A 12497-nucleotide genomic window follows, 5' to 3' on the forward strand; every position below is an offset into this window, starting at 1 on the left:
TCATGAAACAAAATGATAGTGAAGTCCCATTAAATGCAGTAGAAATGCATACTAAATAAATACACAATAAAAAGACAATGCAATAGCACTTTGAATTTCAAATGATCAGTATATTTGTTTCTGAAAATTATCGAAAAATGTTTCCATTGCCCTTCCCGCAGTAACATGTAACAACTATCAGCGTATCACAGGTACCTCCAGAAAGTGTGTAGAGGTTTATGTGGTGTCATCATTTTTAGTTAGCACCTTTACAGTAAAACATATTTTAAAATATTGCAGACAATAGCAATGCAGTTGATTGCCGTGTATACATAGCAATTTTTCTTTACAGAAAGGGTTGTTGGTTCATGGAATAAACTACCATTAGAGGTAGTAAAGACAAACACTGTTGGGGCTTTAAAGGGATAGTCTAGTCAAAATTAAACTTACATGATTCAGATAGAGCGAGCAATTTTAAGCAACTTTCTAATTTACTCCTATTATCAATTTTCTTCGTTTTCTTGCCATCTTTATTTGAATGTAAGCTTAGGAGACAATCCATTTTTGGTTCAGCACCTGGGTAGTGCTTGCTGATTGGTGGTGCTTACATTCCTGCTTTTGCAAGATACCAAAAGAAAGAAGAAAAATTGATAATAGGAGTAAATTAGAAAGTTGCTTAAAATGGCATGCTCTATCTGAATCATGAAAGTTTAACTTTGACAAGACTATTCCTTTCAGAATGCCTGTGAAAAGCATATGGGTACCCTATGAACTAAGGTTATGCAGTAGTCTGTTTAAAAATGAGGTGGTAGACAGTGGTATTTGTATATAGATATATGGAGAATAACCCAAAAGGTTAGGAACCAGGTGTATAATTCTAGGAACCAGTGACTCCTGGTTCTTTCGAGCCCTGCTTTATAGGACATATGGGCAGACTTGTTGGGCCAATGGTTCTTATGGGTCATCAAGATCTATGTTTTCTATATTTTTATACGATTTTAAAAACCGTAAATGTGTTGTGTATGCTAACAAGTCTGACAACTCTCTGCTTGAATTTACAGATTGGAAAAAGCGGTAACATTCCAGCAGGAACCACAGTCGATACCAACATCACACACCCATTTGAGTTTGACTTCTATTTGTGCAGTCATGCGGGTATTCAGGTAACTGATCAAATATGTGTAAGGTATTAGAGAGATTCCCAGAATTACAGAAAATTAACAGTTAGTGTATGAGAATTTGAATATTTCAGAAGAAAAATGAAACTCTGTTGGACAGCGTACGTGACAAATATAGATTATATATGGCATCGGCTGTTAATTTATTTTTTCTGTTTCTTATATATTTTTCATATCATCAGGACATAGAGGCTTTGTTGTGTTCATGCCTTTTGTACTAATCTCTTGTTTACCAACACTGAACCAGGGTGCTGGGTTCCTTTCCGAGATACTGTGCTCTAATGAATACATGTATTTTTTAATTCTTTGCAGGGCACCAGCCGTCCCTCCCATTACTATGTTCTATGGGATGACAACAGATTCACGGCTGATGAGCTGCAGATTCTTACCTATCAGCTGTGTCACACTTATGTACGCTGCACTCGCTCTGTCTCCATCCCTGCGCCTGCCTATTACGCACGGTTGGTAGCTTTCAGAGCACGGTACCACCTTGTGGATAAGGAACATGATAGGTGAGTGTGGCACTTTTTAGTCTGATGCACCACAAAAATGTGTTCAATTCATGTAAAAATTAGATATTAATTTATATAGTATATGACCCTGTAACGTCTGGTACATATTTAACAGCACTTTTCACTTCTTTTGTAGTGGAGAAGGCAGTCATATCTCTGGGCAGAGCAACGGGAGGGATCCTCAGGCCTTGGCTAAAGCAGTGCAGGTTCACCAAGATACATTACGCACCATGTATTTTGCCTGATGAGTCTATAAGCACCTTGCTGATGGAAACCTTTCGTGTCTGACTTGCCGGCCCTAAAACGTACCTCAGCTTCTCAAAAAGGATTGTGTCTCCTAAGGGCAAGATCCCTATAGAAGGAAGGGTACCTGCAACCCTACACACCCAATACAGCCCAGTGGGACCAACTTAGAGATCACAGCAGACACTGAATATGATTTATTTTTGTTTTTTTGCATGCTGTGGAAGTGGTACAGAGGATGAAGAAAAAACCTAATGGGACCATCTCCTCCTACATGATGATGCATCCCTGGAATCTTTCACTAGAACACCTGTGACTGCCACGGCAACATTTTTATTCCTTGAAGACTTGAAATGCAATACTAGAAACAGAGAAACTGTGAGAAACTGATTCTCATTCCCATTAAGGGAAATGGATTTTAATTAGCAGAATATTTGGGGATGAGAGAGACGAGCAGTATAGAGCCTTAAACAATGGATTATATTATGTCCCTTTTTTGAATAATGTAGTTCTAGTGAGGTAACAGGTTACTAGGCTTACAATATTATAATCTCTGTAAGTGCTCCCTCGTCACGCATTTCACAATGGACACTCAAGCACTTAAAACATAACCAGCACATTTCTAAATATTCTGTTAAACATTATGTAGCACTGACCACTTCACTCCAGACTGTGCAGATCAGAAGTGAGTGTGGTTTGAATCTAAGTACAAGAACTAGATTGCACTGGGTTTATAACACCTGATGTCATTTTGAATTTTAAAAGAAAAAAAACAAAACAATTACAGGATTCACAGGCAAGTGAAGGCCAAAACTGTATGCTATTGAAGAGCTTGTAATTTCCCTTAAAATCTACAGGTGCCATATACTGAAGCAAAGTGGAGCTGGGTTACATTGAAGCAATAGTGTGGTATTATCAAGTGATAACTGACTCCCACGTGCCTTCATACCTTAGAATGGTTGTTTTCCACAGTAGTGAATGAATCTGGTGCTAAGTATATAATGTTCAGGAGTGTCACGTGACTGGCTTCAGCAAGTAATAGTTACAAAGAGGACTGTGTATTGTGCCTTGACCGATCTACCCTGCATAGGACGTAAACCGGGCTGGAATTCATGATTCTCCAAATCTACAAAGTGATAATAATGGCACTAAATAAATTATCAAAGATAGTTAAGTAAAATATGAACCAGTCTCTGCACAATCTATATAGACTTGATTATTTAAACCAACTTCTTTAATTCAATGAAGATGAGGGATCTTCAAAGACAACCTACATTCTACAATCTCATTCTCCCCCCTGAATTTCTGAGTTTACAAGCAATTTTGCGATTTCTTGCTGGTAAGACCCATATACGGAGCTTGAGCAGCATGATAGAAATCTGTCGTTGAAGACACAATGCCACAACTTTATGCTGTAATTCTCGCTCTGTTATTGCATTGTGTAATGTGCGCTATGTTAATTTTGATCAATGCAGATTACCTAGTACAGAAAATGTTGGAACACAATATTATTGGCTACTTCACTATGCAAATTGTTTGCAGTTTCAGCAATTAAGTATTTGAAACTTGGAATCCATGTAATTTAAATCTGGTCAGTTTTTGGTTATGGTGGATAAAAACATTTTTATTCTGTTTCATACATATCAAGCTGTATGTTGTATGAAAGAAAAAAAGAAAGAAAAATGCGTTGATATGATTTGACTTAGACAACACCAGGTGGTTTGTTCCTGTCACCATGGAAAGAACAGAGAGTTTGATTTGTGGTTATTGAATTTTTTTTGGATAAATTATTTGTTTCCATAGATTTGGTTGGGAAACAAAAGAATATGCCTTTAACATGTTCTGTAGTTGTTCACAAGTTTAACCTTTAGAGGAAACAATAATTCCTTTCAGTAGCACAGATGATGATTTGGACAATTAAATGGACAACGCGTTAAAAAAATAAATACTATTTTTGTTTGAAAGATAGAAAGTAAAACCTGTTTAAATATAAATTAACTAAGTACAGCGGTTATGGTTGTGTACTTCATATTAATGGTCATTGGTTGATTGTTTTCCTACTAGTTCTCGTTGGTTGGTACTCTCTGGTAATGCTAAGTCAATAAGCATTAGAAAAAGGGTACAGCTGATGTTGGTGTGCTAATTTACATTTATATTTAAAACTTAATTAATTGACTTAATTTTTATTCAGGCAGTGGCAAAGTCAAAATATTTAAATGCAGTTCTTTCTTATGGATAAAAGCACTTTTCTGAGTAAAATGTCCATTTAACATTTCTTTCATGTAATTAGCAAGAGTCCATGAGCTAGTGACGTATGAGATATACATTCCTACCAGGAGGGGCAAAGTTTCCCAAACCTCAAAATGCCTATAAATACACCCCTCACCACACCCACAATTCAGTTTTACAAACTTTGCCTCCTATGGAGGTGGTGAAGTAAGTTTGTGCTAGATTCTACGTTGATATGCGCTCCGCAGCAAGTTGGAGCCCGGTTTTCCTCTCAGCGTGCAGTGAATGTCAGAGGGATGTGAGGAGAGTATTGCCTATTTGAATGCAGTGATCTCCTTCTACGGGGTCTATTTCATAGGTTCTCTGTTATCGGTCGTAGAGATTCATCTCTTACCTCCCTTTTCAGATCGACGATATACTCTTATTTATATACCATTACCTCTACTGATTCTCGTTTCAGTACTGGTTTGGCTTTCTACAAACATGTAGATGAGTGTCCTGGGGTAAGTAAATCTTATTTTCTGTGACACTCTAAGCTATGGTTGGGCACTTTGTTTATAAAGTTCTAAATATATGTATTCAAACATTTATTTGCCTTGACTCGGAATGTTCAACATTCCTTATTTTCAGACAGTCAGTTTCATATTTGGGATAATGCATTTGAATTAATCATTTTTTCTTACCTTCAAAAATTTGACTCTTTTTTCCCTGTGGGCTGTTAGGCTCGCGGGGGCTGAAAATGCTTCATTTTATTGCGTCATTCTTGGCGCAGACTTTTTTGGCGCAAAAAATCTTTTCCGTTTCCGGCGTCATACGTGTCGCCGGAAGTTGCGTCATTTTTTGACGTTATTTTGCGCCAAAAATGTCGGCGTTCCGGAAGTGGCGTCATTTTTGGCGCCAAAAATATGGGCGTCGCTTTTTGTCTCCACATTATTTAAGTCTCATTTTTCATTGCTTCTGGTTGCTAGAAGCTTGTTCTTTGGCATTTTTTTCCCATTCCTGAAACTGTCATTTAAGGAATTTGATCAATTTTGCTTTATATGTTGTTTTTTCTCTTACATATTGCAAGATGTCTCACGTTGCATCTGAGTCAGAAGATACTTCAGGAAAATCGCTGTCTAGTGCTGGACCTACCAAAGCTAAGTGTATCTGCTGTAAACTTTTGGTAGCTATTCCTCCGGCTGTTGTTTGTATTAATTGTCATGACAAACTTGTTAATGCAGATAATATTTCCTTTAGTAAAGTACCATTGCCTGTTGTAGTTCCTTCAACATCTAAGGTGCAGAATGTTCCTGATAACATAAGAGATTTTGTTTCTGAATCCATCAAGAAGGCTATGTCTGTTATTTCTCCTTCTAGTAAACATAAAAAATCTTTTAAAACTTCTCTCCCTACAGATGAATTTTTAAATGAACATCATCATTCTGATTCTGATGATTCTTCTGGTTCAGAGGATTCTGTCTCAGAGATTGATGCTGATAAATCTTCATATTTATTTAAAATGGAATTTATTCGTTCTTTACTTAAAGAAGTACTAATTGCTTTAGAAATAGAGGATTCTGGTCCTCTTGATACTAATTCTAAACGTTTAGATAAGGTATTTAAATCTCCTGTGGTTATTCCAGAAGTTTTTCCTGTTCCTAATGCTATTTCTGAAGTAATTTCCAAAGAATGGGATAAATTGGGTAATTCATTTACTCCTTCTAAACGTTTTAAGCGATTATATCCTGTGCCGTCTGACAGATTAGAATTTTGGGACAAAATCCCTAGAGTTGATGGGGCTATTTCTACCCTTGCTAAACGTACTACTATTCCTACGTCAGATGGTACTTCATTTAAGGATCCTTTAGATAGGAAAATTGAATCCTTTCTAAGAAAAGCTTATCTGTGTTCAGGTAATCTTCTTAGACCTGCTATATCATTGGCTGATGTTGCTGCAGCTTCAACTTTTTGGTTGGAAACTTTAGCGCAACAAGTATCAGATCATGATTCTCATAATATTATTCTTCTTCTTCAGCATGCTAATAATTTTATCTGTGATGCCATTTTTGATATTATTAGAGTTGATGTCAGGTTTATGTCTCTAGCTATTTTAGCTAGAAGAGCTTTATGGCTTAAGACTTGGAATGCTGATATGGCTTCTAAATCAACTCTACTTTCCATTTCTTTCCAGGGTAACAAATTATTTGGTTCTCAGTTGGATTCTATTATCTCAACTGTTACTGGTGGGAAGGAACTTTTTTACCACAGGATAAAAAATCTAAGGGTAAAAACAGGGCTAATAATCGTTTTCGTTCCTTTCGTTTCAACAAAGAACAAAAGCCTGATCCTTCATCCTCAGGAGCAGTTTCAGTTTGGAAACCATCTCCAGTCTGGAATAAATCCAAGCCTGCTAGAAAGGCAAAGCCTGCTTCTAAGTCCACATGAAGGTGCGGCCCTCATTCCAGCTCAGCTGGTAGGGGGCAGGTTACGTTTTTTCAAAGAAATTTGGTTCAATTCTGTTCACAATCTTTGGATTCAGAATATTGTTTCAGAAGGGTACAGAATTGGTTTCAAGATGAGACCTCCTGCAAAGAGATTTTTTCTTTCCTGTGTCCCAGTAAATCCAGTGAAAGCTCAAGCATTTCTGAATTGTGTTTCAGATCTAGAGTTGGCTGGAGTAATTATGCCAGTTCCAGTTCCGGAACAGGGGATGGGGTTTTATTCAAATCTCTTCATTGTACCAAAGAAGGAGAATTCCTTCAGACCAGTTCTGGATCTAAAAATATTGAATCGTTATGTAAGGATACCTACGTTCAAAATGGTAACTGTAAGGACTATCTTGCCTTTTGTTCAGCAAGGGCATTATATGTCCACGATAGATTTACAGGATGCATATCTGCATATTCCGATTCATCCAGATCATTATCAGTTCCTGAGATTCTCTTTTCTGGACAAGCATTACCAGTTTGTGGCTCTGCCGTTTGGCCTAGCTACCGCTCCAAGAATTTTTACAAAGGTTCTCGGTGCCCTTCTGTCTGTAATCAGAGAACAGGGTATTGTGGTATTTCCTTGTTTGGACGATATCTTGGTACTTGCTCAGTCTTTATATTTAGCAGAATCTCATACGAATCGACTTGTGTTGTTTCTTCAAGATCATGGTTGGAGGATCAATTTACCAAAAAGTTCATTGATTCCTCAGACAAGGGTGACCTTTCTGGGTTTCCAGATAGATTCAGTGTCCATGACTCTGTCTTTAACAGACAAGAGACGTCTAAAATTGATTTCAGCTTGTCGAAACCTTCAGTCACAATCATTCCCTTCGGTAGCCTTATGCATGGAAATTCTAGGTCTTATGACTGCTGCATCGGACGCGATCCCCTTTGCTCGTTTTCACATGCGACCTCTACAGCTCTGTATGCTGAATCAATGGTGCAAGGATTACACAAAGATATCTCAAATAATATCATTAAAACCGATTGTACGACACTCTCTAACGTGGTGGACAGATCACCATCGTTTAATTCAGGGGGCTTCTTTTGTGCTTCTGACCTGGACTGTAATTTCAACAGATGCAAGTCTCACGGGTTGGGGAGCTGTGTGGGGATCTCTGACGGCACAAGGAGTTTGGGAATCTCAGGAGGTGAGATTACCGATCAATATTTTGGAACTCCGTGCAATTTTCAGAGCTCTTCAGTCTTGGCCTCTTCTGAAGAGAGAATCGTTCATTTGTTTTCAGACAGACAATGTCACAACTGTGGCATACATCAATCATCAAGGAGGGACTCACAGTCCTCTGGCTATGAAAGAAGTATCTCGAATTCTGGTTTGGGCGGAATCCAGCTCCTGTCTAATCTCTGCGGTTCATATCCCAGGTATAGACAATTGGGAAGCGGATTATCTCAGTCGCCAAACGTTGCATCCGGTCGAATGGTCTCTTCACCCAGAGGTATTTCTTCAGATTGTTCAAATGTGGGAACTTCCAGAAATAGATCTGATGGCGTCTCATCTAAACAAGAAACTTCCCAGGTATCTGTCCAGATCCCGGGATCCTCAGGCGGAGGCAGTGGATGCATTATCACTTCCTTGGAAGTATCATCCTGCCTATATCTTTCCGCCTCTAGTTCTTCTTCCAAGAGTAATCTCCAAGATTCTGAAGGAATGCTCGTTTGTTCTGCTGGTAGCTCCGGCATGGCCTCACAGGTTTTGGTATGCGGATCTGGTCCGGATGGCCTCTTGCCAACCGTGGACTCTTCCGTTAAGACCAGACCTTCTGTCGCAAGGTCCTTTTTTCCATCAGGATCTGGAATCCTTAAATTTAAAGGTATGGAGATTGAACGCTTGATTCTTGGTCAAAGAGGTTTCTCTGACTCTGTGATTAATACTATGTTACAGGCGCGTAAATCTGTATCTAGAGAGATATATTATAGAGTCTGGAAGACTTATATTTCTTGGTGTCTTTCTCATCATTTTTCTTGGCATTCTTTTAGAATACCGAGAATTTTACAGTTTCTTCAGGATGGTTTAGATAAGGGTTTGTCCGCAAGTTCCTTGAAAGGTCAAATCTCTGCTCTTTCTGTTCTTTTTCACAGAAAGATTGCTATTCTTCCTGATATTCATTGTTTTGTACAAGCTTTGGTTCGTATAAAACCTGTAATTAAGTCAATTTCTCCTCCTTGGAGATTGAATTTGGTTCTAGGGGCTCTTCAAACTCCTCCGTTTGAACCTATGCATTCATTGGACATTAAATTACTTTCTTGGAAAGTTTTGTTCCTTTTGGCAATCTCTTCTGCCAGAAGAGTTTCTGAATTATCTGCTCTTTCTTGTGAGTCTCCTTTTCTGATTTTTCATCAGGATAAGGCGGTGTTGCGAACTTCTTTTGATTTTTTACCTAAAGTTGTGAATTCCAACAACATTAGTAGAGAAATTGTGGTTCCTTCATTATGTCCTAATCCTAAGAATTCTAAGGAGAAATCATTGCATTCTTTGGATGTTGTTAGAGCTTTGAAATATTATGTTGAAGCTACTAAGTCTTTCCGTAAGACTTCTAGTCTATTTGTTATCTTTTCCGGTTCTAGAAAAGGCCAGAAAGCTTCTGCCATTTCTTTGGCATCTTGGTTGAAATCTTTAATTCATCTTGCCTATGTTGAGTCGGGTAAAACTCCGCCTCAAAGGATTACAGCTCATTCTACTAGGTCAGTTTCTACTTCCTGGGCGTTTAGGAATGAAGCTTCGATTGATCAGATTTGCAAAGCAGCAACTTGGTCCTCTTTGCATACTTTTACTAAATTCTACCATTTTGATGTATTTTCTTCTTCTGAAGCAGTTTTTGGTAGAAAAGTACTTCAGGCAGCGGTTTCAGTTTGAATCTTCTGCTTATGTTTTTCATTAAACTTTATTTTGGGTGTGGATTATTTTCAGCAGGAATTGGCTGTCTTTATTTTATCCCTCCCTCTCTAGTGACTCTTGTGTGGAAAGATCCACATCTTGGGTAATCATTATCCCATACGTCACTAGCTCATGGACTCTTGCTAATTACATGAAAGAAAACATAATTTATGTAAGAACTTACCTGATAAATTCATTTCTTTCATATTAGCAAGAGTCCATGAGGTCCGCCCTTTTTTTGGTGGTGGTCATGATTTTTGTATAAAGCACAATTATTCCAATTCCTTATTTTATATGCTTTTGCACTTTTTTATCACCCCACTTCTTGGCTATTCGTTAAACTGAATTGTGGGTGTGGTGAGGGGTGTATTTATAGGCATTTTGAGGTTTGGGAAACTTTGCCCCTCCTGGTAGGAATGTATATCTCATACGTCACTAGCTCATGGACTCTTGCTAATATGAAAGAAATGAATTTATCAGGTAAGTTCTTACATAAATTATGTTTTTTTGAAGGTAAAGTAACCATAGGAACTGAATTTTTAGGGTTCTTAAATAGGAAGACGCTGGATTAATGTGTAGCCTATACACTCCCAAGATGATTGGCATAATACATATAAAAGCACATCCTTTTAGTGTCAGACTTATATTTTTTTAATAAATGGGCAATGTTGTATATTGTAGTCTACTACAATGATAACCATAAATATGCACAGATCACACACCTGGCAATACAGGTACTTTCTTCTTGAAGTTTCAAATACAATCATGGTAATATCCATGAATATGAATCTAGCGTATTAAGCTAGATCTGTAGAGAGCTGGCTGCATATTGAATGAAGTACACATTAGCTCAGTGGAATAAAAATGATTATTTATGTACTAGAAAAAATATTTTTTTGTGGGGCGATGAGATATATAATTCTGCGCTTTATGTATACTCTGGGATGTCATATTACGTTAAACACATACCTAACCGCTTAAGTAATATTTCTGGAAATTAAAGGGACAGTCTAGTCAAAATTAAACTTTCCTGATTCAGATAGAACATGCAGTTCTAAACAACTTTCCAATTTACATCTATTATCATTTTTTTTCACTTGGGATCCTTTGTTGAAGAGTTAACCTAGGTGGGTTCATAGGAGCTCAGAATACCTTTAAATGCTATATTGCACTATATGCACATTTCTTGTGTTAATCATGACCCAGTAATGCATAAAAAGTTTACATGCACATTTTGTAAACCCCTTTACAATTTGTAGTAAATTGTTACTTTAACATAGCCAGCTAAACTGTATCTGGAAAGATGTCTGGGGAAAAAACAAGTTTATCACATCAAATTCTAATTTTTCAATAATTTCATTATGTATTTTAGTTTTTTTTCTGGTATTTATTACAATATGCTGTATAAATATGAACGTGTATGCTACCAAACTAAAGTGTAGGATAGATAACAATAATATTATAATTTTTAAAACCCATTAGAAATGTATTTTAGTGCTTTTAAAAAGACCTAGCAATATTAAATCTAGGATAAGCTATGAAATGGTAATCCTATTAATGATATATTAATATTAGTAGTTTATCTTTATTGAGATTCTGATTAGCTCATTTTAATAAATTGTAATTAAAGGGACATGGAACACTTTTTGAGATTGTAATATAAAATGCTTAATTATGTGTAGTAAAGAAAAAAACAAACTTAGCAATACTTTTATTTATTTGCCCCCTTTTTCTGTAATTTAACTTCATTGTGGATTTTCCAGTTATGAGAATTGGATGTCTACATTGCATTCTTCACAAACCTCCCCTTTCTACATGGAAACCTAACTTTTCTCTTAATGGATAAAAAGAGTGAATAGCATTCAGAAGCCAGTGTTTTTACTTCATACTCTGGGGACAAGGTGTAGCAAAAACCATGTTCTTCTCCCCAGAAGTCACCATTGTTCTTCATATGTGAGATATCTCAACAGGTCTTAGTAAATCAGCTAATCAGGATAACAACATCTGGGAAATATTCACCCACCCTATGTAATTCTTGCTTGATCTGGGCCCATTTATTATCTTTCTTATGTGGAGTGTGAAATATGCAGTGTCCATGTTTTCCTGGAGTTTCTGTTCCTTACGATTGTGGTAGCTTGCAAAGATTTGCGTGGATTGAGAAATACATTTGCCAAAGTGACTCACTCCTATTAAATCTCAGACCACTCCCTTTTGTAGGCTTTGTGGGAAGCAAGATTCTTAAAGTAGAGGCCTCAGGGGTTAACACCCTAAAAAGTGTTGTGTTTAGAATTTGTAGCTGTAGTCATTGGGCCAGGTCCTCATCAAATGACAATGTAGGATAGGGAAGCACTTATGTAGGTTAGTTTCTCAAGAGAAACCAAACTGGCTAGATATACAGGGCAACATCACCCAATGAGAGATGGTTTATCTAATTAGTTGACTGGGTATAGATAATGCTCAGGCATATAAGAAAAGCTGCTTTCATTCCTGTTTTACAACTTGAGGCTTATAAGGCTGGCCCTTCTTTCTTTTAATCCCACGTCAATATTCTTTGATGTGACCTTACAGTACGTTTCCTGTATCATGCTTCGCTTTGGCACACATTATTATTACAATATTTGTAAAATTTTAATTATATTCCCACTGTAAACTGCACTTATTAAAAGGATACTAAACACCTTGATATTGTAAAATGATATTCAGTTGTGTGTAGTAAAGAAACAACTTTGCATTATATTTTAATAATTTATTTTGCCCCCTTTTCCTGTAATATAACTCTAAAAGTGTTGTGTTTTTTTGTTTTATGTTGTGAATTCTTGGAAATACACTCTGTAGACCCAACAAGGCTAACTCTGCTACATACATGTGCCTAATTACAATGCCTAGTTTCATTATTTGTTTTAAAGGACACCATACTCAAATTTAAAATGAAAAAGTAGCAAGTAAGAATGCTAAAAATATTAGCATAAATAAATGCTGCTTAAAGGGG

At 37.0% G+C, this 12497-nt stretch overlaps 1 protein-coding gene across 1 annotated transcript in view; it reads left to right on the top strand.

Moving 5' to 3' along the window:
- LOC128653617 (protein argonaute-1) overlaps positions 1-3327 on the top strand; it is a 275726-nt gene extending 272399 nt beyond the window's left edge. The window contains exons 17-19 of the mRNA XM_053707008.1: positions 1041-1142; positions 1470-1669; positions 1806-3327. Of these exons, the coding sequence (XP_053562983.1) occupies positions 1041-1142; positions 1470-1669; positions 1806-1914 (411 nt within the window). The 3' untranslated portion in view covers positions 1915-3327. The remainder of the gene's footprint in view (positions 1-1040; positions 1143-1469; positions 1670-1805) is intronic.
- The last annotated feature ends 9170 nt before the right edge of the window (positions 3328-12497 follow it).

Source organism: Bombina bombina, chromosome 3, assembly GCF_027579735.1.
Source record: "Bombina bombina isolate aBomBom1 chromosome 3, aBomBom1.pri, whole genome shotgun sequence".
Taxonomy (NCBI): domain Eukaryota; kingdom Metazoa; phylum Chordata; class Amphibia; order Anura; family Bombinatoridae; genus Bombina; species Bombina bombina.